Source organism: Schistocerca gregaria, chromosome 4 (genome assembly GCF_023897955.1).
Source record: "Schistocerca gregaria isolate iqSchGreg1 chromosome 4, iqSchGreg1.2, whole genome shotgun sequence".
NCBI classification, from domain to species: Eukaryota; Metazoa; Arthropoda; class Insecta; order Orthoptera; family Acrididae; genus Schistocerca; species Schistocerca gregaria.
Genome location: NC_064923.1, coordinates 273,177,922 through 273,203,523, shown reverse-complemented (window position 1 = coordinate 273,203,523; position 25,602 = coordinate 273,177,922). Strand labels below are relative to the sequence as shown.

The 25,602-nt window shown below is 39.3% G+C and overlaps 1 protein-coding gene across 2 annotated transcripts in view; it reads left to right on the top strand.

Moving 5' to 3' along the window:
• The window catches only part of LOC126365995 (adhesion G protein-coupled receptor A3), a 172,360-nt gene that overhangs the window by 139,683 nt on the left and 7,075 nt on the right, over positions 1-25,602 (top strand). For both annotated transcript variants that reach the window (XM_050008817.1, XM_050008818.1), the window contains 4 exons: positions 1,338-1,526; positions 8,922-9,026; positions 13,449-13,863; positions 17,069-17,536. In XM_050008817.1, the coding sequence (XP_049864774.1) occupies positions 1,338-1,526; positions 8,922-9,026; positions 13,449-13,863; positions 17,069-17,536 (1,177 nt within the window). The remainder of the gene's footprint in view (positions 1-1,337; positions 1,527-8,921; positions 9,027-13,448; positions 13,864-17,068; positions 17,537-25,602) is intronic.

Here is a 25,602-nt window from a genome sequence, read left to right as displayed (position 1 = left end):
TGGTCTTTTTGTTGTACTTGTCTGCAACTCAGTGGGTCATCTTTAAGGTGAGTAGTCATCTATCCCTTTCCTAATATTGTTACTAAATGGCCTGTAGTTGGAGACATCTTGTGTGCTTCCCTTCTTAAGCACTTGTTTCAAAACACTCATCTTTCAAATATTTGGACAAATGTTGTCTCTGATGCTGTGATTAGTCAGATAGATAATAGGTCTGGAGATTGTTTTTAAGAAAGCTTTAATAATTGCACCAGACATGCCATTCCATCTAGATGAATATTTGTTCTTTCCTCCATAAATTCAAACCTGCTACATTCGGTGAGGTGACATGTGCATCTATAATATAGGTTAGTTGTTCAATAACACAGATTAAATAATTATTAAAAATTGCATATATTTGGTGTTTTCACAATGTTGCTATTATGTCTAATGTTGAAGGGTTCTCTTCATCTTCTTGAGACTTTTACAATGTTTGTCAATTAACTCTCAATGTGTTGTATTGTCAGACTGCTTTATTGGTCTGAGTTGCATGTTCGTGAGCTACATTTCTGTGTGTGTGTGTGTGTGTGTGTGTGTGTGTGTGTGTGTGTGTGTGTGTGTGCAGACTGCTTTATTGGTCTGAGTTGCATGTTCGTGAGCTACATTTCTGTGTGTGTGTGTGTGTGTGTGTGTGTGTGTGTGTGTGTGTGTGTGTGTGTGTGTCTATTGTCGACGAAGGCCAATGGCCGAAAGGTTTTTTGTTGTGCCTATCTGCGACTCAGCATCTCCGCTATATGGTGAGTAGCAAGTTTCCTTCTCATGGTATTGAAGCTTGTATAGAGTAGATGCTCTCTGGTTTCAAATGATCATGCTGATTAGTGTCTAGTAGAATACACTCTGTTTAAAACTTACATGAATTCAAGGATCACTTAAATCACTTAAACTGTTCCACATATATACTGAACATGCCTCTGCTAATTTTAGGAACAGATAATTATGGCGGTGCACAGGTACTCATAGATGTTGCTGAGAATTTATCTGTGCCCTCATCTATTCTATTGGATTATGCTTAAGTGATAATTTAGTGAACCATAGTCATTCAGTCTGTACATTTGTCTCCTGCCTTTTTTGTGAAGTTGTATGCTACAATAAAACTGGAAGCTTAATTTTAAAATAATGATAAATGTTCTTTTGAGGAGAATAGGAGAACTTGCTGCTAACTCCTTTCTGATTAAAGGACAAATACTTGCATGTATGGAACTGTAAAGGTTATTGTTTTTCCTGTCCATCGTGTATAAATGAAATAAGGACGAAGTCGAATTATCTTAGTACACCTTTGTAATATCTTTCTCTTCTTCCAGACTTCCAGGAGCCAAATTTCGATATTCACATCCCACAATATATTTTGGAAGCTTTGTGAATGTAATCTGCTTAATGACAACAATTGTGACTTATATTGTTTGCCATGAGTCAATCCAGATGTCAAAAAAATCCAAGCATTCCCTTGTAAATACATGGATAGCTATGGCTGTTCTTTGCTTTCTGTTCAGGTATGTATCTGAATTACTCCTTCATTAGAATAATAGAAAAAAACTCATGTTTTCTCTCACTGCTGTTCTGTATACTTTCACTTAATAAGACTGTATTAAAACTCATGTATTTAAATTAGTACACCCTGAAAAGTGATACTCTGTACTTGATAAGTGTTTGTCACACCATGATCAGCTAATTCTGCAGATTGTCAGTGTGACATAGTGTAAAGTATATTATGTTAAATGTAATTTCTCACGAGTTGAGAGAGAAATGACACTAGTGTACATATTTCACGTTGTTGCCGAACAACAATGCAATCTGCCATGGTAAATCAGTAAGATACAGGAGGCTAACTGAATGTCCAGATGGAATGTACTGTCTGTTAGCATAAACAGGAAATATGTGTGCAGTGAGGTAAGAGTGTGAAGAGCTGCAATCAAGATAGCAAACTAACCTCTGTGAATAGATTTATCCTAACTTGTCAGAAAAAGCAGACCTCTTCACAAAAATTAGTTGGTGAAACTTAAACTATTGATTGTCTGATAGCACATCCAAGAAGTAATGCTTGTCATACAATTTAAAGCCCTAATGCTACACAAAAGTATCTATGTAAAAGTTTTACATGCCATTATATACAAGCCACTTATTGGCAAGAGTTGTATTGAATAAGCAAGTCATTGAAAGAAGTTTTGTGTACTGCATCCGCATACAAATAAAGAAGATATGAGATATTACGTAGTCTTAATAATCAGTGAAAATACTAAATGTGGCATAGTGTATGTGAGTGAGGGTATTATAAAGCCATATCAAAACACCAATAAAAGAGCCTTGACCATAGTTCACACCTGTGTCACAGCTACATTTAAGAGAAAAAGACAGTTGTGATGTGAGTTCATAATTTGAACATTGGCATGTTTAGAGCATAGTTTGAAGTAAGTGGTGTGTGACTAACTTCAGCAAAGGCAGGAAGAGACTAGTCAGATAGGCTGTTCATTTCTACCACAGAAAAAATTACTCATCAGAATCATGTGACGTTGGAAACAGTTGATTGTAAATAAAATGATACTGGTGAAATAATGAACAAAAAACTGTGTACAGGATGAGCCATAAGTCAGTTGTCAAAAAATGCGTTTTGTGCAATCATATTAAGCAAATGAAAATAAAAGTTTATTGTCAACAAAAAAATACATGTAGAGTTCAGTGAGCTTACAAAAGATGCTCAGAGTGGTTTCCGTGCTGTTCTACGCAAACATTGGATCTTTTAAACACTGATTTACAAATTTTGTCACAGATTTTCCAAGACTTTAGTTTTTCAAATTCTGATTGGATTTGTCCCTTCAAATACTCATTGTCATCATGAATCTTGGTGGAACAAACCCCATTTTTTAGTGTACCCCATATTGAAAAATCCATGGGTGTGATACACGGAGAGCATGGAGACGATTCAGTAGTAGCTGCCTATCAATTCATCAAAGTTTTCATTTAAAAAGTCTCTCACAGTAGCTCCATAATATGGGTGTGCTCCATCTTGTTGCAATCCAACTTTTTCTTAACCAGTTGCATATGTTCAAGAAGTGGACAATTTTCCAGTTGTAACAACACTTTTGTGAAGGGTGGTAACTTCAGAATTGCCAGCATGTTAAAAAAAGATAATGCCCAGTGAACCCACTGCTGAAAATCCCTGCCCAAACACTCACACCAGGAAGCTTAATTCTGTCTCCAATGGCACATGAAGATTCATGGAATCCCAGTATACACAGTCAGGTCTGTCCACCATGCCACTCACCTTAAAAGTTACTTTGTCACTCCAAAAATTGATTTTGTAAAACAGATTATGTTTGGAAATGACCTCTGTTTCAGATTATATGTGACTGTAATTTGCATTTTGGAGGCATGATTTAAAAACCTAAATCAGTTCATCATTTATGGGTGTGAACACCTTCCATTGGGGCTCGGTTTTATTCTGCCAGAAGTTCATATTATTAATTGTAGTTTTGTGACCACAATGACCAGAAAGACCATTTAATATTTTATTATTCATGATTCCCCTTGGTCTATAAATATGTTGCCAATTAGCATGCTTGAATTTGAAGTTACTCTGGTTGGAAAATTGTCCACTGCGCCTATGTTTTAAGTGCAAATAAAATTTTCCAGGTGTCTCTTCCCACTGCTCTGTGTTAGGAAGTTGATACTGAAGTGTCCAAGAACTACAGTATTTCTTCTGCAGCTAAATAGGTGCAGTAAAAGTAAGTTGAGTTACTTCAATAAGAGGTCAAGATTGCCTAATTGCTGCAATTAGGAGGATAGAATTACTTTCAGAAAATTCAATGGCACATGCTTCTAAATGTTGCTCTAAACAAAAATCATGTACATCAGTTGCTTCAGACTTGACATAGTTCTTAGCGAAAATAGCAACACCTACTTCATTTATTTGTTTTCTGCAGTATGCTAATTCAGTAAGGGAATCAGAGCACAAGGATTTCAGCAGTTGGGCCAAAAAAACAGTACCAGGGAAAATGAACAAAGACTAGATTAAATGTTTCATTTTCTTTGTATTTTAAAACAGAAGAAGAGGAAAACCAAATAATTACAGAACTTGATCTTTTTCCCTAACTTAGTATGTTATCATGATAGAAAGAATTACAGAAGAAATGCTGAGAACTGCTATTTAATCAGTGTTGTGTGAAGAGCATTAAACTCAAGAAAGCACAAAATAGCTATTCATTAAATCCTAGAGTGGTGAAGTGGCAAAACTGGGAGAGAAATTAAATGCCTTGTTTGTATTTGTGCATGAAAAGAAGGCATATTATGCTGTAGCACAACAGTGTATTGAAAGTCTTGTAGCAAAAAATGTAGCAGCATACTGAAACAACACATTTAAAATATTGTATTGGCATTGCTGACGTAAAAAACCAAGGAATATGGATACTGAAAATGAGTTCAAACAGTGGAATTAATGAAGATTCTCCCCAAGTAGTGGAGGCATTGAGTCGCAAATAGACTTTGGTCCACATCAATGAGAAAATGTAACTGTGTATGTGTCTTTGTATTCTGAAAAAGAATGAAAGTCCATGAACTGAACTACCACCTTCCAGTTCCTACTTATGTGCTTTTCTATTGTTTAACAGCACCACTGTATGGTGAGTGGTTACCTTGATTCATCCCTGTGTTGAAAATGGTTTAAATGTTTACTTCTCTAAAGGATGGAAGATAATGTACACATGTTGTAGAAGTACTGTGTCGGAAGCTGAATGAATGAACATTGAAAAATTTTTGAGCTAAAAATAAGACACATTAACTATGATGTTCCTCCAACCAGTATCCAAACACTATATACCTTCCACCATTGTAAATGGAATATAGTCGCCAAGTGCCATCTGCATCGTAAGTGACATATTTACCATGAAGACCCTGGGGTCATAGCTCAGGATAAAAAGGTAAACCACTTATAAATGAAACAAGTTAGTTGTTAAGAAGCATGGTGCTGCAATCTTTGAGCTATTAGACCTTCAGTTTGGAGGAGCTGGAGTCTAAATTTTCTGTTGTGCCCATAAACATTTCCAGTGAGATCAATCACTTTTCTTCCGGTAACATGCAATATTTTGCAGATGATGCAGTTATCTATAATGAAGTACTATCTGAAGGAAGCTGCATAAATATTAAATCAGATCTTGATAAGATTTCAAAGTGGTTCAAAGATTGGGATCTTATAAATGTTCATAAATCCAAAATTGTGCACTTCACACACTTCACACACACACACACACACACACACACACACACACAAAGTATCCTACGACTATAATATCAAAGAGTCAACTGAAATAACTGAACTGGAAAACTTTTGAAGATAGACATAAACTACCCCGCAAAAGTGTATTAACAAAGTTTCAGGAACAGGCTTTCAATGATGATTGTAGGAATATACTACTATCTTCTATGTATCACTCATATAGGGATCATGAGGATGAAATTAGAGTAATTACTGCACACACGGAGGCATTCAAACAATCATTCTTCCCATGTATTTTACATGAATGGAACAGACAGAAACCCTAATAGCTGGTACAGTGGGTCCTACCATCTGCCATGCACCTCACAGTGGTTTGCAGAGTATAGATGTAGATATAGTGACCTCACATTCATTTTCCATCCATGTAGTTTTCCATAAAAGTTAGTGTTCAGTCTCTATTGGTATCAGCAGGACATTAAATTCTAACCTTTCTGCTCACATTGTCTGTTTTTGAAGCTGTAATGAAACCAGCGTGACTTGATGTCACCAACTTGAAAGATACTCAGAGGTCCACCTATGCAGAAAATGGATTGGGCATGGAATAAGACATAGAAGACTGGCAGATTAGAAAGTATGCTGACAAAGTGTTGAGGTCTTGGGATAGTTATTTGAAAGAGTAATTAGCAGTTTTAAAAATTATGAGACAGATTTGCTAGCTGTTACTTACTTTCATGCAGCAAGATATCAGTACTGCCAACAGGCACATATAAAAATATGTGGTGCTATCCTAGGTTTTGGAAGTAATAATTCCTTCTTTGAGGAGGAGAGTGGGATGGATTAGGGAAGGGTAAGAAGGAAGGGCGTGTCACTTAGACCTAAGAATGAGAGAGGCCCAACCTGTTTTGAGGACAAGAAGGACAAAGATGGAAAAGAGAGGCAAAGGAGGGGCTTAGAGAGAGTAGGAGGTTAGTGTACAGTGGTAAGCACTGGCACAGCTTTTGACAGATGATAATGGAATGAAAAGTAAAAGTAGATTAAGAGGAAGAAATGTGAATAGTGCGTAGTTCTTGAATGCACTATTCATTTCTTTTTCTCTTTATCCATTTTTACTTCTCACTTTGTTGCCATCATCTGTGGACTGAAGAACTTTTTCCTGGTTTTTAATTGCATGATTCAATTTTTTTTTTTTAAAGAGTCACAGCCTCAGCGTGAATGAAAATGAAATGAATGAAAACCTGGTCCAAGTAACCACTATTGTTTTCATTATCCATGCAATTGGCCAGTTTCAGTCATAGGCCATTTTCAAGCACTTTGGATTGAAGCTGCCACAGTGTTTACCACTTTCTCTTCCTACTCTCTCTGATATTGTGACCCCTTTCATATTTGTATCCTCTCATTCTCAAAATAGGTGAGTCCTCCTCAGCCTGAAGTCGTAAGTGACCTGTCCTACCTTTTTATCTTTCCCCAAACTATCCCCCTATCCTCCTTGAGGAAAGTACTATTAATTTCAAAAGCTGAGATAGTATTGTGGATATTTATGTGTGTTTATCTGCAGCGCTGATATTTCACTTCCTGAAGGGGAGTACTGGCCAGCAATTCCACAATTCCACTTCATAATTCTATACATTTCGTGTGTGTGCGCGCGCGCGCACACACACACACACACACACACACACACACACACACACACACACACACACACACACACTATGTGATCAAAAGTATCTGGACATTCCCCAAAACATACGTTTTTCATATTAGGTGCATTGTGCTGCCACCTACTCCCAGGTACTCCATATCAGCGACCTCAGTAGTCATTAGACATCATGAGAGAGCAGAATGGGGCACTCTGCGGAACTCACGGACTTCGAACCTGGTCAGATGATTGGGTGTCACTTGTGTCATACGTCTGTACATGAGATTTCCACACTTCTAAACATCCCGAGGTCCACTGTTTCTTGTGTAATAGTGAAGTATAAACATGAAGGGGCCCGTACAGCACAAAAGCATACAGGCTGACCTCATCTGTTGATTGACAGATATCGTCGACATTTGAAGAAGGTCGTAATGTGTAATAGGCAGACATCTATCCAGACCATGACACAGGAATTCCAAATTGCATAAGCCACATGTCACTTCGGTAAATGCCAAATGGCACCTCTCTTGGTATAAGGAACGTAAACATTGGATGATTGAACAGTGGAAAAACTTTGTGTGGAGTGACGAATCACAGTACACAAAGTGACAGTCCGATGCCAGGGTGTGGTTATAGTGGATGCCGGTGAACATCATCTGCCAGTGTGTGTAGTGCCAACAGTAAAATTCGGAGGAGGTGGTGTTATGGTGTGGTCGTGTTTTTCATGGAGGGGGCTTGCACCCCTTGTTGTTTTGCATGGCACTATCACAGCACAGACCTATATTGATGTTTTAAGCACCTTCTTGCTTCCCACCATTGAAGAGCAATTTTTGATGGTGATTACATCTTTCAACACGATCGAGCACCTGTTCATAATGCACGGTGTGTGGCGGAGTGGTTCGTTCGATGATAGTAACATCTCTGTAACAGACTGGCCTGCACAGAGTCCTGACCTGATCCCTATAGAACACCTCTGGGATGTTGTCGAACACCGACTTCGTGCCAGGCCTCACCACCCCACAACGATACCTGCTCTCAGTGCAGCACTCTGTGAAGAATGGGCTGCCATTCCCCAAGAAACCTTCCAGCACTTGATTGAACATATGCCTGTGAGAGTGGAAGCTATCATCAAGGCTAAGGGTGGGCCAACAGCATATTGAATTCTAGCATTACTAATGGAGGGCACCACAAACTTGTAAGTGCCAGGTGTCCAAATACTTTTGATCACATGGTATGTGTGCGTGTGTGTGTGTGTGTGTTTTAATGCAAATACAGTTTGTAAGTTTTCATAGTTTCCTTTTTACAATTAGACAAAGTTTAAAATAAAACATTCAACAAAGTCAGTCTTAAACCTTCACTTATCTTTGTTTGTGGGTCCCAACCACACTGCCCCTGATGACATATCAGTATCTTAGCCTTCTGCAAGCTTCATTCCAAAAGGAAAAGGGGGTGGGGGGGGGGGGGGGTGAATGTCCTCACATACTAGATACAGATTATTAGCAATAAGATTACAATTTTACATTTGCTTTTCATCCTGAAATGTTACTTCACAAATCAGTAAATAGCCTCTATTAAATGCCTGAGAATGATAAAGGCTGAGGGTTTTTTTTTTTTTTTTTTTGAGAGCCTTATGAAACCTGACAGAATTTTTATTGGGGAAATTAATTTGTGGGACTAGTAACGACAGCATTGACAATCCCAAATATAATCTAAATCACCAAATTCATATGATGGGCTTATGCATATACTGTATAATAGAGTATTCTTCATTAAATACTTTTCAAATTCAGTGAAGGATCTAACATCTCATGACTTACTGTTGTTAGTGTAGTGATAAGACCAGACTCTTTATTTAAAAGTATCATCTAGCTTCATTTGTGCTGTTAGGCTCATGTTTGTTAATGATACTTGGTTTTGCTTTCGTATATACTATCTCATTCTGCAGGACAAACTTTCTATCATTGTGTTGCTAAAAATATTATGTATTGTAGTACTATAATGTTGAATTCCATTGAATTAAATGAAATTTATTTTCCTCTACAGCATAGGCATCTATCAAACTGAAGACATCAAAATCTGTCAGAGTGTAGGCTTGTTGCTACACTATCTTACTCTGTGTTCATTGCTGTGGATGGCTGTCAGTATAAGGTAAGTTTAGAGTCTTTCTCCAATATGTTGTTATGTACACTAATGTTTCAATAGCAGCTATGCTAGTAGTTGAAATAGGCTGATCTAACACAAAGAAGATTTTAAATTTTGTTTGCTGATGTGTATTTATACACAGAATGTCTGTTCTAAAGTGAAGCAGTTGGAGGCATATTTGTTGTACACTGATGTAGAGACTTGAAAATCTTAGATTTAATAAATGAAGCAACGATTTAAAAAGTTGCTGAATAAATTTTATATAGATGATACTTATAAATTTGGGCAATTAAGACTCCTCAGCCATAAAATAAAAGCAAATGAAGGAGGTGTGTGTGTGTGTGTGTGTGTGTGTGTGTGAGAGAGAGAGAGAGAGAGAGAGAGAGAGGGGGGGGGGGGGAGGGGGGGGGGGGTTGCAGTGAAAATGAAAAAGAAAGAGATGATGCAACCCTGCATGTCAGTGTTGTTTGATATAATTTTTGAGAAAGAAATCTGCAGTGTCAGTTTGAAGGAATATGGTGAGGAACAAATATAAATTTGAGTGATGGGATTTTACAGAAGTCTGACCGGTAATACAAGAAAATAATTTCTACATAAACTGATAGGCAAATTAGTGGTGAAGAGAGACTGTATGTAATTAGAGCATAGAGTTGGAGAGAGCAAACTGAGGGAGGCAATAATGTCTATGTGTCAAACAGTAGGTGAGATAGAGAGAAAATGATGTTGAAGCATGTTTGGCAAAAGATTTTGCAGAAATTACTGCGTGCTGTGAGATACAGTTTCATCCAGTTTCCTTCTCCAAATCATGCCCTTTGCACATTGTTCATAGAAAGTAATTAAAACATTGCAGTGGTGTGTCAGCATTCTTACTTAGAAATCTTTTATCAATTGAGTGGTGTCATCATCCTATCGCAACATTTCAATGGATTTCGTATCCACCATCTTCAGGCATAGTGTCAAAATGCTGTCTGGCGTATTCCTTTATAGTCGTTGGACCGCTGTCAGATTCCTCCTACCGGCCAGTGGAATCACGTGGTGCACTCGTCACTGCTGGTAGTGGATGGGACACATGTTGCAGCTCCAGTACAGGTGTCGAGTCTCGATGTCTATTTACTTCAGTCCCAGCCACAGTCTCCTTCACAATGGAGCACTCCTGCCGAGTTTTCCTAGCTGCGGGATCCTATGCTGAACTGAGATGATAACCAATCTCTCAATTAATTAATTTTTCATGTAGACAAATCTCTACTGCCTCCTCGATCACAGAACCCCAAAATCTGTCAGCGTTACATAACTTCTTCATTTCCAAAAATTAGAAGATTTGTCTTTCACTGATGGTGCGTACAGAACACAGCATCGGCAAAGAAAACACCTTCGAATTTAAGGAAACAGTTATGTACCACTAACAGATTTTGGGATTCGATCATCAAGGAGGTGGTAGAGATTCATTTATAAGACAAATTAATTATTCGAGACAGTGGTTGTCTTCTCAGTTCAGCATGGAATCCTGCAATTAGGAAGATTCGGCAGGAGTGCTCTGATCTGAAGGGGACTGTGGCCAGGGCTTTGATGAATGGACACCAGGACTCAGTACCCGCACTGGAGCCACAGTGTGTATGCCCCCCATCACCAGTGGCTCTAAACACACCATGCAATTCCATTGCTGTGTGATTGGCTGGTGGGCAGAATCTGACAGTGCTCCTGGAGCCATGAGGGTGGTTTGGAAAGTTCTCGGAACGGAATAGAAAGAAAAAGTACTTACATCACTGAAACCTTTTTTATTTTTCAATGTAGTCTCCTTGTAGATTAATGCACATGTGCCAGCATGTTCCAGTTCCTTGATCCCATCTCAAAAACGGGTTTGCTTCTTGTCTGCAAAATAGTTGTCAACTCTGGCTGTCGTTCTTTGTTTGAAGTGAATCTCCATCCACCAGGAAAAATTTTTAGTTCTGGGGAGAGGTGGAAATCTGACGGGGCCATCAGGTGAATGAGGTGGGTGTGGCAACAATTCATACCTTAGTTTGTGTAATTTTTCCATGGCGATGGCACATGTGTGCGGGCGTGCATTGTCTTGATGGAAGATGACTTTCTTCCTTGCTAAACCTGCCCCCTTTTTTTTCAATAATTTGTCCAGGAGGTTAGCATAGTATTCTCCTGTAATTGTTTGCCCAGTGGGGAGATAATCAAGAAACAGAATCCCTTTCGTATCCCAAAAAATGAAGCCGTGACCTTCCCACTGAAGGAATTGTCTTTGCTTTCTTTGGTGGTGAAGAATCGGCATCTATCCACTGCTTTGACTGTTGTTTTATCTCTGGAGTATAGTAGTGCACCCAAATTTCATCTATGGTCACAAATCGCTGAATTTTTTTTCCTAAAATGTGCCAAACGTTATTCCGATATGTCCATTCTCATGCATCAAGAGTAGCGGCACCCATCTTGCAGATAATTTTTTTCACTTCTAATTCTTCAGTTAAAATGTAATATACCCTTTCAGATTACATCTGGCAAGCATGGGCAATTTCACACACATTTCTGGAGTAGTGATACATCTTGGCCGACCACTGCACAGTTCATCATCTAAGCTCCTCCCGCCAAATTGAAATTCATTTGTCCACTTGGCAACAGTTGAATATGAATGAGCAGAGTCCTCCAGTGTATTATGGAAATCAGCATGAATGTCCTTTGCTTTCATACTTTTCTTTATGAAGTACTTAATCACTGCTTGAATCTCGAGTTTTTCCATCTTCACAAATCACTACGTGGGAACAACAACAGAGCCACGTCACCGCCACAGCTCTCTTCCAAGAGAACTGACATGGCACATGTTTATTGCAACTTATTGTACTATTGCTGACCTCTCATGGTGATTCTGAGAACTTTTCAAACCACCCTCATATAAAGGAATGTGGCAGACTGCATCCTGACACTTCACCTGAAGATGATGGATACAGAATCCATTGAAGCATTGCAGCAAGATGAAGACACCTCTCAGCTGGTAACGCAAGATTTCATAGCTCAAATACGCCGAGAAAGCCTGTAATCACATTAGCATTTTTACTAGTTATGCGCACTTCAGTTTTAAAAAGTGTATCGGTCCCTCTGCTAGTTGTATATCAGATGATACTGAAGTGGTCAGTAGACTAGTTTTATACATGTTAAATGCAGTGCTGTGAGCTACTGAGAATGAAAATCTTGGTCATTTTGTACAAGGGTTGGTCTGAAAGTAATGAGGATGACTAGCTTCTTATCTATTGTCACATTTCTGAGAAAATCATTGCCACCATTACCACCTACAACTACTTATACCATCCATTAGTTAGCAAACATAAAGCTTTCAGGGCTATGATTTCCAGAGCATAGAAACTACTTTGAAATGAAAATTAGCAACAGAATTTCATATGTAACATTAACAAATTAGATACTAGATCAATTTAATAGATAATCACTCTAATAAATCAAACTTATCAGAATGAAACAGAAAGTGTAACCCAAATGTAAGTATTCCACACAATGGAAACCATTCATGGAAAGTCGCCTGTCTGTTTTGTCCCTATACCATTACAATTTCATTTGCAACCTGCTATAGAAGTCAGTACAAAATTAATTATAAAATCACATCCAATGCAGATGGGCACAGTGGCTGTGACTGTTAGAAGAATATGTGTAACCATTGTACTTATGTCAGACAGAAAGAGACTTTTAAACTAGGCACAATTAACATCACATCACATTGCATTGTTTATGTTGGGACACATGGCAACATTGTCATTAGTACACAAGCATGAGTAAGTAAAATAGCATTGAAGGTAAATTAAATTAAATATATACCAACAAAGCCAAAGAAGTTTGAGTAATTAAAAAACACAACAGATAATAAATTAAAGAAAGACAGTGCCCTTAAAAAAGAAAAATATTAAATACTATGTCAGTCGAAATTGGGCATTAAAAGGAGTTTGGTACTTGTACAATTTATGACGTTATTGTGAACTCAGTATTAGATTGTATTGAAATTATCAGTTAAAAAGAATAGGACCAACCAGAAGACAAAAAAATGGGACCAACCAGAAGACAGGCAATACTCCTCTCACAAATGCTAATCATGAAGTTTAAGATCCAGTGACTGTTCTAAAGTTGTTTATTACTTCAAAAGAAGAGGGAAATGAGATGAGAGACACAATCACATCCTAAAACATTCTCTCAATTTGAGCAGGAAATAATCAAATTATATTAGTCCAGTTGAAACACCAAAAAGAAACCAAAGGTGTAAATATGGGTTGTACATAACATTCTGTGGGTATAATTGACTTAGTGAGTGGATGGTACACCACCAAAATGCAGCCATTATTTGTGTGTTGTTACATGACAGATGTTCTTTATTAACTGTGTTAATGTACATAAATTAGACATACAACAGTTACTTACATTTTTCAGTCACATCCACAAGCGCCTGTCCCGCTCTCCAGAAACAACAGACACAGTTAATGCAGCTGATGATGATGGATTGCCGTCAGAGGGACCAGTGCCAGAGCCATTGCTGGGCCTTTACTTGGTCGGATGGGGTGTTGCACTCATAGTGTGCGGCATTTCGGGTGCTGTAAATCTACGAGAATATGCTGGACGGCGTCGCTGTTTCCTCTCAGGAGGACCAGCCCTAGGGGCAGTAGCTGTGCCATGCTGTGCTTTGGTTCTGTTGCTGGCTGTCTTGTTGGCTTTGGCTGCAAGAGCAGCATCTGCTCGCACAGTAGACAGTGATCCTGGTGAAGGCACTCAGGCGACTGAGAATCTTGACTTAGAGACACTAACACCTCCACCTCCAGCAGCTGCTGACAGGGACAGTTATCACAGTGTAAGCAACTTAAGCTGCCATGTAGTACACATTTTGAATTGTGGGAGCAGTCATCTGAATATCATAATTTTGTCAATGCATTTCTGTACGATTATATCAAAATCTTTGTTGCATGTCTACATAGTTAACTTGGTCATTTAAACATATTGTGTTACTGGTCTCCAAATTGAAGTGTTTGGTAAGAACCAAGTGTGTACTGAAGAGCGTTTTCTCATCTCCATCTGGTTTCACTTCTCCATTCTCCTCCCACAGTCTTTATTTATTTCATTTGCATCCTTTTTACTTTCTACAGGGTGAAGAAAAATTGTGTCACAAAATTTTAACTCTGGATAGCTGATGACAGTAGGAACCAAAATTACTAGTGTTGTGTAGGTCGACAATGCACCATTTTTAAACTACGAAAACTTGGCACTATGCGCTCCGATTGGTGGAGATAAACAGAGACACCTATTTGACATGCATGCGTATTACGGAGGGATGTTGTATGTGTGAACTGACAACCATAACGCTGTCCATCAACTGACTGACGGCAACAGGGCAACTCCACGGCCAATCTGAGTGCGTGGCACAAAGTTTCCATAGTTTAAAAATGGTGAATTGTCGACCTACACAACGTTAGTAATTTTGGTCCCTACTGGCATCAGCTATCCAGGGTTGAAATTTTGTGACACAATTTTTCTCCACCTTGTATATTGTTTATTTCCAGTTGTAGACAGATGTTTATTGCAGGTTTAATTCTCATCTTCAACTAACGAGTTTCTAGCACCCTGTTATTAACATTCTAGAATTTGAATCTTGGTCATTAGCTCAGAGTTCCTTGTAAATCCGTGTTTCTCTCTTATAGAAATGTCTCTTCCTTCCTATTGCCTCCTCCCTCCTTTTCATGTGCTCTTTCTGTGATGAAGGAACTATTTAAAATTATCAAACTTTGCGAGAAGGAATTTTTTTTTTTAAATATGTTGGGAGTCTGAAACAGAGGTTCCTCATTCAGCAGCTGAGAATAAGACATTTACCTTCTTTATTGGATATTAAGAAGTCCAAAATAAATGTTGACAAAGAAATATATAAAAAATCTGTTGTTCCAGGAAAGAATAGCAGTACATTAACAATTATCCGTAGAATGATTAAGAAAAAAAAGTTTTAAGCTTTGGACGCAGGAGCAGGAGGAATACTGAGGAAATGAAAATTCACATATCACCTTTTCTGTTTGTCATTTTCCTTTTGTGGGTTCAAACTTATTAATAATTTTTATAAATTAGGAATAAAGGTAAAAACTTAGTGCATAATAGGGGCAGTGATACATCAAAAGGCAAAGTGAACACACACACACACAATCACACACACACACACACACACACACACACACACACACACACACCTCCTTTGTGCTGTTAGTACTGGTTTTCAGCCAGCACAGGGGAGGGGGGGGGGGGGGGTAGCAAAGTTCTCTGTCTTCTTTATGGGAAAATAAACATATTTATATCACAACAGTGCAGTTACATAATCAAATTTTTAATTACTGATCCTAGAAATGTACTCACAACTTACATTTGAATAGTAGAAGAGGTATGGAGGAAGAACCAATGAAGCTTGAAACTAAGAAAGTATAATATTTAGGCTCACAGTGTAGATAACAAATGAGGATTTTATGACATATGCTGTTAACGTAAGGGACATTCCTGTGTTACCCAGTTGTAGAACTCCAGAATGTGTATACTGACTATGTATTCACCGCATGTAGATTCAGATTTCTGCAGTCTCGTCCCCACACAACATTATCCATTCGAGCTATAAATTTTGCCTACAACAGGACAAGTAAAATGGAAAATAATGCAAACTGCCCTATATATTTCTTGTAAAATGTACTCGTGCAGTAAAAACATCCATTGTTAAGAAAATTTGTCTTCAATGCAAACTGCCCATTTTTCCTCTCTAAATTCGGATTCCAAGTCCAAAATTTCAAATGGATATAATTACATTCTCAACATATGATGCAATTTGAAGAATTCAATACCAAAATATATGGAAATTTCACAGTTTTTGACGACCTCTGCTGGAGAAAGGCTTCCTGTTGACTTCTCCCTGCATAATAGTCTTCAGTGATACATATCCATGCTTTATCTGCAAGTTTTCTATGCCATATAGCCATCTGTCATTAGATTGTTGTCTCATTCTTATCTTTATCACTTGGAACCCAGCAAAGAACTTCTCTGGTCTGTCGGCTATTTTATTCAGCTGGGTGTGCGATACTCTGCCCATCTCTATTTTGTTTTTATTCCTGAAATTATGTCTTCCACTATAATTGTTTCCTGAACAGTTTAAATGTTTTTCTGTCTCTCCTAGCAGTTCCCAGCACACCTCTCTTCACTTCTTGATGAACAATCTTCAGTTTTTTAATGCTTTTCACATTAAAGGTCCATGTTTCAGTACCATGAATCAGAAATGATAACACACATTGGGTGTAAATTTTCCTTTTCACACAAAAAGGAAGCTTAGTTATTAATACCCTATTTAATTTGCCAAAAAAAGCTCCTTACCGTTTCTGTTCTGTGCATTTGTTTTGCTGTGCTGCCAGTTGTTCCCTTCAACTGCCCTAAGTAAGAAGACATCAACTGTTTCTGTGATTCATTGTTAACGTTCATTATTTTCATATCATTGTATGGATTATATGTTATTATAATCTTATTGCAATTGATCTCGGTCACTTTTATTCCATTTACCATTAAAAATTATTTCAACTTTTGTAACACCATCGAGAATGGTAATATTCAGTGGAAAGAACCCCTCGTAAGTGACTAGCACCTACTACGTCTGAAACATATGTCCTGTTTGATTTCTATTTGGTCTTTATTATCCTTGCTCATCTAACAGTGCTGCTGTATCCCATTCGATATTATTTAACTTCTTTTCCTAGTCCACTAACTTGTCTTCGAATCTTGAAATTCAGTAATTTATTATCTCTAAATAAAAAGTAGAATAAAAAATGAAAAACCAGAAATGTTTAATGGCTATTAGCCTTTTTATTTGTATGTTGATGTTTGAAAGTTTGATATCTCATAGAAATGAGTATGTACATTTATGAGTACTTGAATTTTCATTCCCCATTCCACCATCTTTTTCAAATAGAATTATAGCAGTCTATGTTTGATTTCATATGACATAGTAAGTACGAAACAGTAAATAATAATAGTCACTCTGCTTGCAGGAAGATACAAGCGAGGCAGAAGATGGTGAGCGTCCTCCTGCAGCCCAAGTGCGTGCACACGCAGTGACACTTGTACTGTTTTTAATTGCGTGGGGATCTGCTGCTGCTGCAACTGTCCACCCTATTCCTGGATTTCTGCGACAAGAAGCCTTGTTTGGCACACTGTTTGGGTTTTCAGCAGCTGCTCTCGGATTATTTGTTGCCACATTTTATTGTGTCGGTCGTCGTGATGTACGTACGTGCTGGGCTGAGCTCAGATATGGCGAAGTTGTGGGACAGGCAGATGTGGGGCGCAGAAATACTTCCACTCACTGTTGTCGAACCCGGTCAGTTTCTGATACTGCTCCAGTGCCTGTCCCGCAAGCAACACTCACCAGTGTATCAACAGCCACACCAGTTCCAAAAATAATAGAAGCCAATGGTGTTGCTGCACAGACTCTTGCTCGAACAGACAACAAGCGAGGATTGGTGAGTATGGATGCACATTATATCTTCTCATATAAGAATATTTATATAAAAAAATTAACTGCTGGTTTGATGGACTATGTCAGGCTTACATTTATTTTATGTTCACAGATACTGCAAAATTAATCAGTTTTGGCACACATTTTGTTTCAATTTCAACTTTAAAAAGTTGTCATTTACTTTCTTGTAACACAAGTCGACAGCTTCTATAATTTTTTTTAAAATGATGTCATCTTGCTTTCAGCTGCCAGAATTTTATTTTACAATTGCAGTTTCAGCATTAAGCTAAGTTTAAGCATAAGAGTTTGACATACAGGTTAATATAAACTGATATGTCAAAATCTTATGCTTGAAAATGTCTTAATACCAAATTTGAAATTGTAAGACAAAATTCTGACAGCTGAAATCAAGATGACAGTGTTTAAAAAAATTTTTTTTGGTGGGTTGTCAAGCTTTTTCATATAGACCTTCTAAACATAGTGTGCATCATAAACACATCATGGGTAATAGGATGAAATATGCAGAAACACTATAAATACTTCCATTATTGAGTAAAATTAAGTAGAAGATCTGACTGCCATAAAACATATTCCCAATCATTTACTATTGATTTTTGTAATAAAAGTAAATTTCAGAAGTATATTACTTTGGTTTGTTTAAATAAAATCCAACTATCTGAAATTAAGTTTAATTTCCAGATTGATTATATATTCAGTATTGAGGCTCAACTACGCCTTTCACTGATGAAGAAAAACTTGTTTCCCTGCAGTATGAAAAAGTCATGCTAATAGTTTTCAACATGATAACCATAGACATAGAAGACATGTTTATTGAGATTATATGGCTTAAAACATTTGTTTTCAGAAAGATCCATGAAAAAGTCACATATTGTACAGTCCATTATGTAATTAGTGATTTTTTAGCATCTTTGTCTAAACCAATATGCTGGATAATTTCTCCCAGTAGCACTCTTGAGATTCTTAGCTGTTGTTGTTCTTCATGGTGTTTTATTTTATTTTATCGTTTAAAAAATAATACTCTTGTGAAAGTTCTGTTTATGTACATTTTGTTATAACTTCTGAACAAATATGTTTCAAGGAAGACGCAATACATGAAAGTCACAGATCGAGTAAACAGAGTAAGATGTGTGTACACTTTAACAGTCAAATCCTAACTGAGTCCAAGTCTAGCGGCCGCTGGCTGGCTGGCCGCTTAGGTGGCGCTGCTGCTGCATGGCTGGCAGACAGCGCCGCATGTAGAGGATGCACGTAACTGTGCAGCGGCACTTTGAAAGATCGGCGAGTCACAACACTTTTCCCTTCTTTGAATTTTTTGCACAGGTCTTGATGGATGTGGCCTGTAGATTGCTAATGTCCATAGGTGTTGTTTGACTGGCTGTAAAGTCTCGAGGAGGAGGCTTGCCGTACGAACGGAAGTGTCCCCGATGATAACGGGTCAAGATGACAGGAGACGTGGGTGTCAAATCTGCTGGGGCCCTGTGCACCAATCTGTCCATTGTGGTAAGTCTGGTTGTTATAACAGGAGACATGGGCGATGTGTCCGCGTCCGTAGGAGAAGGAGGCGAGTAGAGTTGCTCCGACAGATGATGGTCATCTGGTTCCTGCATGGGCACATCTCCTGGTGGTGTCAGTTCTTGTGCTGGCACCGATATGATCGTGAGATGACTGCGTTGTGAGTAATGAGAGATTCCAGTATCCCGAGCATCAGGTAGAGCCGAAGGTGGTGTAGCGGCATCCAGAATAGGCATTGCCAGCACACGAGGCCGAAGCTGGTCCGAGCGACGCACTGCAACACCCGTGTCCATCTGGATTTCATACAGGCGTTGGCCACGGTGTCGTAAGATGCGGCCAGGACTTCATTTTGGCTGCCTCCCATGTCCCCGTACCCATACAAGGTTGCTGGCGGTGAACTGGCCAAGCGAAGGCACCCGTGGCATTGAGGTGGAAGGCCACAGAAGATGAAGTAGCGTGCGGGGCTGTCGGCCATGTAAGAGCTCAGCTGGCATGTGGTCGCCCTGGGGGGTGAAATGGTAAGGAGCCAGAAATTGCAGAATCGCATCATAAGCAGAAGAAGTCAGGAGTTTCCTCATCTGAGATTTGAATGTGCAGACCAGTCGTTCAGCCTCGCCGTTTGACTGTGGATGGAATGGAGGGGCCGTGACATGCATGACGCCGTGACGGGCACAAAATTCTGCAAAATTGGAAAAGGCAAATTGCAGACCATTATCAGTAACAAGAGTAGAGGGAAAGCCTTCCAAAGAGAAAATGCAAGCTAGAGCATTGGTGGTGGCCACAGTGGTAGGCGACGTGCAACAGAAAATGAAAGGAAAGTTAGAGTAGGTGTCAATAACGAGAAGCGAATAAGTACCTAAAAAAGGTCCCACGAAGTCAGCATGAATACGCTCCCAGAGCTTCTCAGGCGAAGGCCACTGTATCGAATGCCAGATCAGAACCAATGGGAAGGCGAGACAGTGCATCAGCATTCGCATGTTGAGCCGTCGGCCGGAAATGAATCTCATAATTGAAACGAAACAAGTAAAGAGCCCAACAATGGAGGCAGTGTGCAGCCTTGTCAGGAAGCGATGTTGATGGATGAAACAAGGAAACAAGTGGTTTGTGATCCATAACAAGATGAAATTTGGATCCATAGAGAAAAACATCAAACTTATGAAGAGCATAAATAATGGCCAAAGCTTCTTTTTCAATTTGAGAATACAACAGTGTCGTCCTGGTAATTTATACACCCAGGGACAGTGAGCAATAATTGCTCCAACAATTGCTGAAAGAGAGCAGGGGCGCTGGCAACCCCGAATGGCAATCGTTGGTACTGATAGAGGCCAAAAGGCATGTTAAGGACCAGAAACTGCCGGGAAGCAGCGTCAAGAGGAAGTTGATGATAAGCTTCTGACAGGTCAAGTTTAGATAAATACTGGCCTCCAGCAAGTTGAGTGAACAATTCTTCAGATCGAGGCATAGGGTGAGTGTCGATAAGGCTTTGAGCATTTACAGTGGCTTTGAAATCGCCACAGGGAGATGAATATCACCATTTGGCTTAGCAACGACGACGACAGGAGAGGACTACTCACTGGAAGTGACAGGAAGCAAGACCACTGAAGCAGTGAGACGATCCAACTCGCGTTTGACTTGATCACGAAGGGCCACAGTAATGGGCTGAGCCTGAAAAAACTTAGGCCGAGCAGTGGGTTTGAGTGTGATATGAGCTTCAAAGTTGTTTGCAGTGCCTAACTCAGGATAAAAAAGGGACGAAAATGTCGTCGACAAGGAATCCAATTGAGCATAAGGATAGCATCAGAGACGATATTGACAGAGTCATCTATGGAGAACCCAAAAACGCGAAAGGCATCAAAACCAAAAAGATTCTCCACGTTACTATGGTCAACCACAAATATGGGATCAACAGATTTGTAAGATACCTCAGCATCAAATTGTCCCGAGAGAGAAATCTTCTGTTTATTGTAAGTCCCACAGTCCAACATTGTGGACAATCTTCTCGTGAATGTTCCGTAGAACACCGCGGACATGAAGGAAGTGGCTGTGGGTTTCGCTGCAGTTTCTTAGAGGTACGTTTACGCTTAGGGACCGAGCGAGGTGGCGCAGTGGTTAGCACACTGGACTCGCATTCGGAAGGACGACGGTTCAATCCCGTCTCCGGCCATCCTGATTTAGGTTTTCTGTGATTTCCCTAAATTGCTTCAGGCAAATGCCGGGATGGTTCCTTTGAAAGGGCACGGCCGATTTCCTTCCCCATCCTTCCCTCACTCGAGCTTGTGCTCCATCTCTAATGACCTCGTTGTCGACGGAATGTTAAACACTAATCTCCTCCTCCTCCTCCATTTACGGTTAGGCCGAGGCTGTGCTTGGGAGCGTACTGCGGCCATGTTGGCCTTCGGGGACACACCACACGCTTCGTCAACATCACAGAGAGGTTGTATTTCCCCCGACGTCGGCACATGCCTCTATTTGCACTCCAGCGGTGCGAGAAATTTCAAAAACCTGAGCAATGGATAGGACTTCATCTAGAGTCGGATTTGCCAACTGAAGGGCACGTTGCCTAACTTCTTTGTTGGGCGCCGATTGGATAATAGCATCCCGTACCATTGACTCGGGGTAGGATTCTTTGTGAACTTCAGTAACTAATTGACACTTTCTACTGAGGCCCTGAAGTTCGGCAGCCCAAACGCGATAGGATTGATTTGGTTGTTTCTGACAACGATAAAAGGCAACACAAGAGGCTACCACATGCGTTTGCTTTTCAAAATAGACGGACAGAAGTGAGCACATTTCAGCAAAGGACAAAGATGCAGGATCTTTCAAAGGAGCCAATTGCGACAACAACCGATACATTTGAGGTGAAATCCATGACAGGAATCCATGAAAGGAACAGAGACTTACATGTTTGTTCATCTGCGACATGAAATGCCAAGAAGTGCTGTCGAAGACGTTTTTCGTAATCAGACCAGTCTTCCGCCATCTCGCCATAAGGAGGAAAAGTAGGTAGAGACAACAACGAGAGATGCCCCGCATTTGATGCCGCGATGAAATCATGAATCACATTTGTGAGAAGCATTTGCTGTTCTGTGAGACCTTGCAATAGTTTCTCTAAAGTAGCCATGGAAACATGTGGGTCAACGATGCAAAAGAAAAATCACCACCTCATCGCCAGTTGTTATAACTTCAAGTTGAACAAATATATTTCAAGGAAGACGCAATACATGAAAGTCACAGATCAAGTAAACAGAGTAAGATGTGTGTACACTTTAACAGTCAAATCATAACTGAGTCCAGGTCTAGCGGCCGCTGGCTGGCTGGGCGCTTAGGTGGCGTTGGTGCAGCATGGCTGGCAGACAGCGCTGCATGTAGAGGACATGCGTAACTGCGAGTCACAACACATTTTGTGAGTCAAAAGTATTGATTCATTTAGTTTATCTTCCATGCATACATCAACAAAGCTCGCATGCAGTTAGATGTGCAAAAGAACGTCATTAATGTAAAATTTTACTGACTGTTGTTAATTTCACAAACAAAGTTTGGGGGCAGGAGGCAGGGGGGGGGGGGGATTCTGCATTGACAGATCATGTGGTGTAACACATCTTCATTTAGCTGCCTATTAGAAAAAAATGCATTCTAGAATATTTTTTGTTCAAACTGCAAATTAAATGTTTGAAATATTTTAATACTGCAATGAGTTTTGTTCCAGTAGTTTGATGCTCATGTATTTCTCCTTTGGTAGACATATCTGATTAACTGTCAAGCTTCTGATAAAACTCGTCAACAGTTCTTATAATTTTGTCTCTTCCAGTAACAATGTTTGCTATTCTGAATCAGCTTACCAATTGATTGACTGAAGCAAAAGACCTCAAGTTCACATTGTTTTTGATAGTCTGTGCATTTTGTGTTCTGCAGTTTCTTCTGATAGCCTTCATTATGTTTTTCTTGAGATATCTGTATTTTGATGAGTCTTTATCAGTGTTTCTCCTTTCTTATATAAGCTGTTCTATTTTGATGCTGAATTCTGGATTTATTCATTTTATGGGATGTGTGGACTTTCTTTACTGTTGTACGAATACTGTTGCTAATTTCTGCTGAGAGTTCATTCAGTTCCATTTCTCTCAACTTTTCTGTTGGTCATTTCTTGTCTATGCATTATTTTAATGCCTTTTTTTCTCTTTCAGCTCTTTATTGTAAGTCGGATCTTCCTTTTCATAACATGTTTTCTTGCAAGTTGAGTGTTTATTTACATTCTTGCCCTAACTGGTTCGTGGTCACTATCTTCATTGACACTTCTGAGAACATATAATTTGTTTGATGTGAGGATGTAGTGTAGTCCATTCTTAGCCATACCAACAGACTTTATCCAATCCACTTCCTTTTCAGATTTTTCTTGTAAAATGTACTCGTGCAGTAAAAACATCCATTTTTAAGAAAATTTGTCTTCATTTTTCCTCCCTGGTTTCGGATTCCAAGTCCAAAATTTCAAATGAAGGGAGGATCTTCTGGGAACTTCAGTCCTATCTTGTCATTAGAATTGCCAAATATTAAGGAAAATATGTTGTCTGATTTGCTTTTGTCACATCTTCATATAACTATTCGAGGTGGAATTAGGTGCATAGGCGTAAATGAGTTGGAGAATAATGTTGACATTCAACTTGAGGATCACATAGTTCAGTCTGCTTAAAATGGGCATGGTCTTGGTGAGAAGGTGTTACATCCCGTTGTGAATTAGCAAAGCTAAATCCAATATGCAAACTTATGTTGGAGTTATTCTGAAATAGGAGATGCCAGGACGTGATGATAGTAGTTGTTTTGCCTGTTTAGCTGATTCCAAATATGTCTCATCTGATGTTCTATAATTTGTATGCTGAATGGACGATATGCTCTTCTCAGTGTCATTGTGCAGCAGCATAGAAAGTTTTTGTTTGAGTTGTTCCTGTTGCCTTTTTGCTTATTTTGTTGTTTAATTTGATTAGTTGACTTTTTGCCCTTCTCCCTCCTGTAATCCCTGTGGCAGACTGGCATTTCAGTGCAAGATTCTGAGGCTCCACCTCTACTTGCTTTGGGTATGCTTGTTTTAAAGTCTGACATTTTCATTTAGGGGAGGTTTGGACTGTATCTCATGCTAGTCCAACAGTGATTGATAAGGTATGAAGGGTTATATAAGGATTAGTAGATATTTGGATGGATAAGAATTTTAGTGTGTGTGTGTGTGTGTGTGTGTGTGTGTGTGTGTGTGTGTGTGTGTGTGTGTCCGCCCCCGCCCCCACCCCTCAAAGTTAGGTAAGTGAAAAGGAGCGAGTGCTCACATAGGGCAGGGTTTACCATTCCCTGAGATGATCTTGCTCCCACTTGGATCGTGAGAGGGAACCACCGGCTACCCAAGCCAAAGTGTGATGATGAAGCACAAAGAGCTGTTGTGAATGTGGGATTGGAAGAACGTGAATGTATTGACAAAAATGGTATGGCAACAGCTCTGAGAAGAATTGTAAGATGCCAGGAGAAATCAGATCATGAACAACATGCTTAAAAGTGGAAGAGAGACACTTGAGAAAACACTCCAAATTCTGGAAAATAAATGTGCCATGGACGGAAAATTCTAGAGCCGTGGAAAAATGAAGAAATCATTCTCCTCTATAAGAAACATCGAGAATTGCAGACCTATTATTCTTTTATCTGTCTTTTACACTCTGCTAACGAAAATCATTACAAACTGCATGAGTCAGGAAGTTGACTTTTGCCAGCCTGTCAAACAGGTGGGATTCAGAAAAGGTTACACTACAACTAATCATGTTCAATCAGTATGCACACAACTGTTAGAAAAATGTATGGAAAATAATATCCCACTTTATGTGGCCTTCATAGACTACTAGAAGCCATTCGTCAGATCAAAATGTGGGCAGTATAATGAATGATGAACAGAGCCTGCATTGGCTGCATATATACCAACATAAGCTCCTACATTCAGAAGAATGCCTCTCTACATGACAATAATGGAAGAATGGATCACTGAAAAGGTTCCCATGAAAGGAGGTGTCAGTCAAAGAGACAGAACCTCACAAATTGGTTCTGGAGGATGTGTTCTGAGTGTATCATGAGAACATAAAGGTGGGAAACTTCTCGACCATCTTTGTTTTCAGCCCTGTCAGTATAATGGTCTCCATCAGAAAACGTGGTCTGGAAGTAGTAAATGAATACATTTATCTGGCTCATAAAATCCAACTTTGAGAAGGTAACTTGGCAGCAGAGATCACCTGGTGAATTATCCTCATCTCATTGGCATTTGGAAGACTTGGTTACATTCTCTGCAAACTGTCTATCCCTATAAATTTAAAAAGGAAGGTTTATGACACTGTTAGTAACAACACATGGGCTCGAAACAAGTGACACACAAGCAACACAAATTGAGTCTGCATTGGTTAAAAGGCGAGAGAGAGAGAGAGAGAGAGAGAGAGAGAGAGAGAGAGAGAGAGAGAGAGAGCAGTGCTTGGAGTGAATCTGAGAGACAGGTTCGAAAACGAAGCAAGACTTAAATGG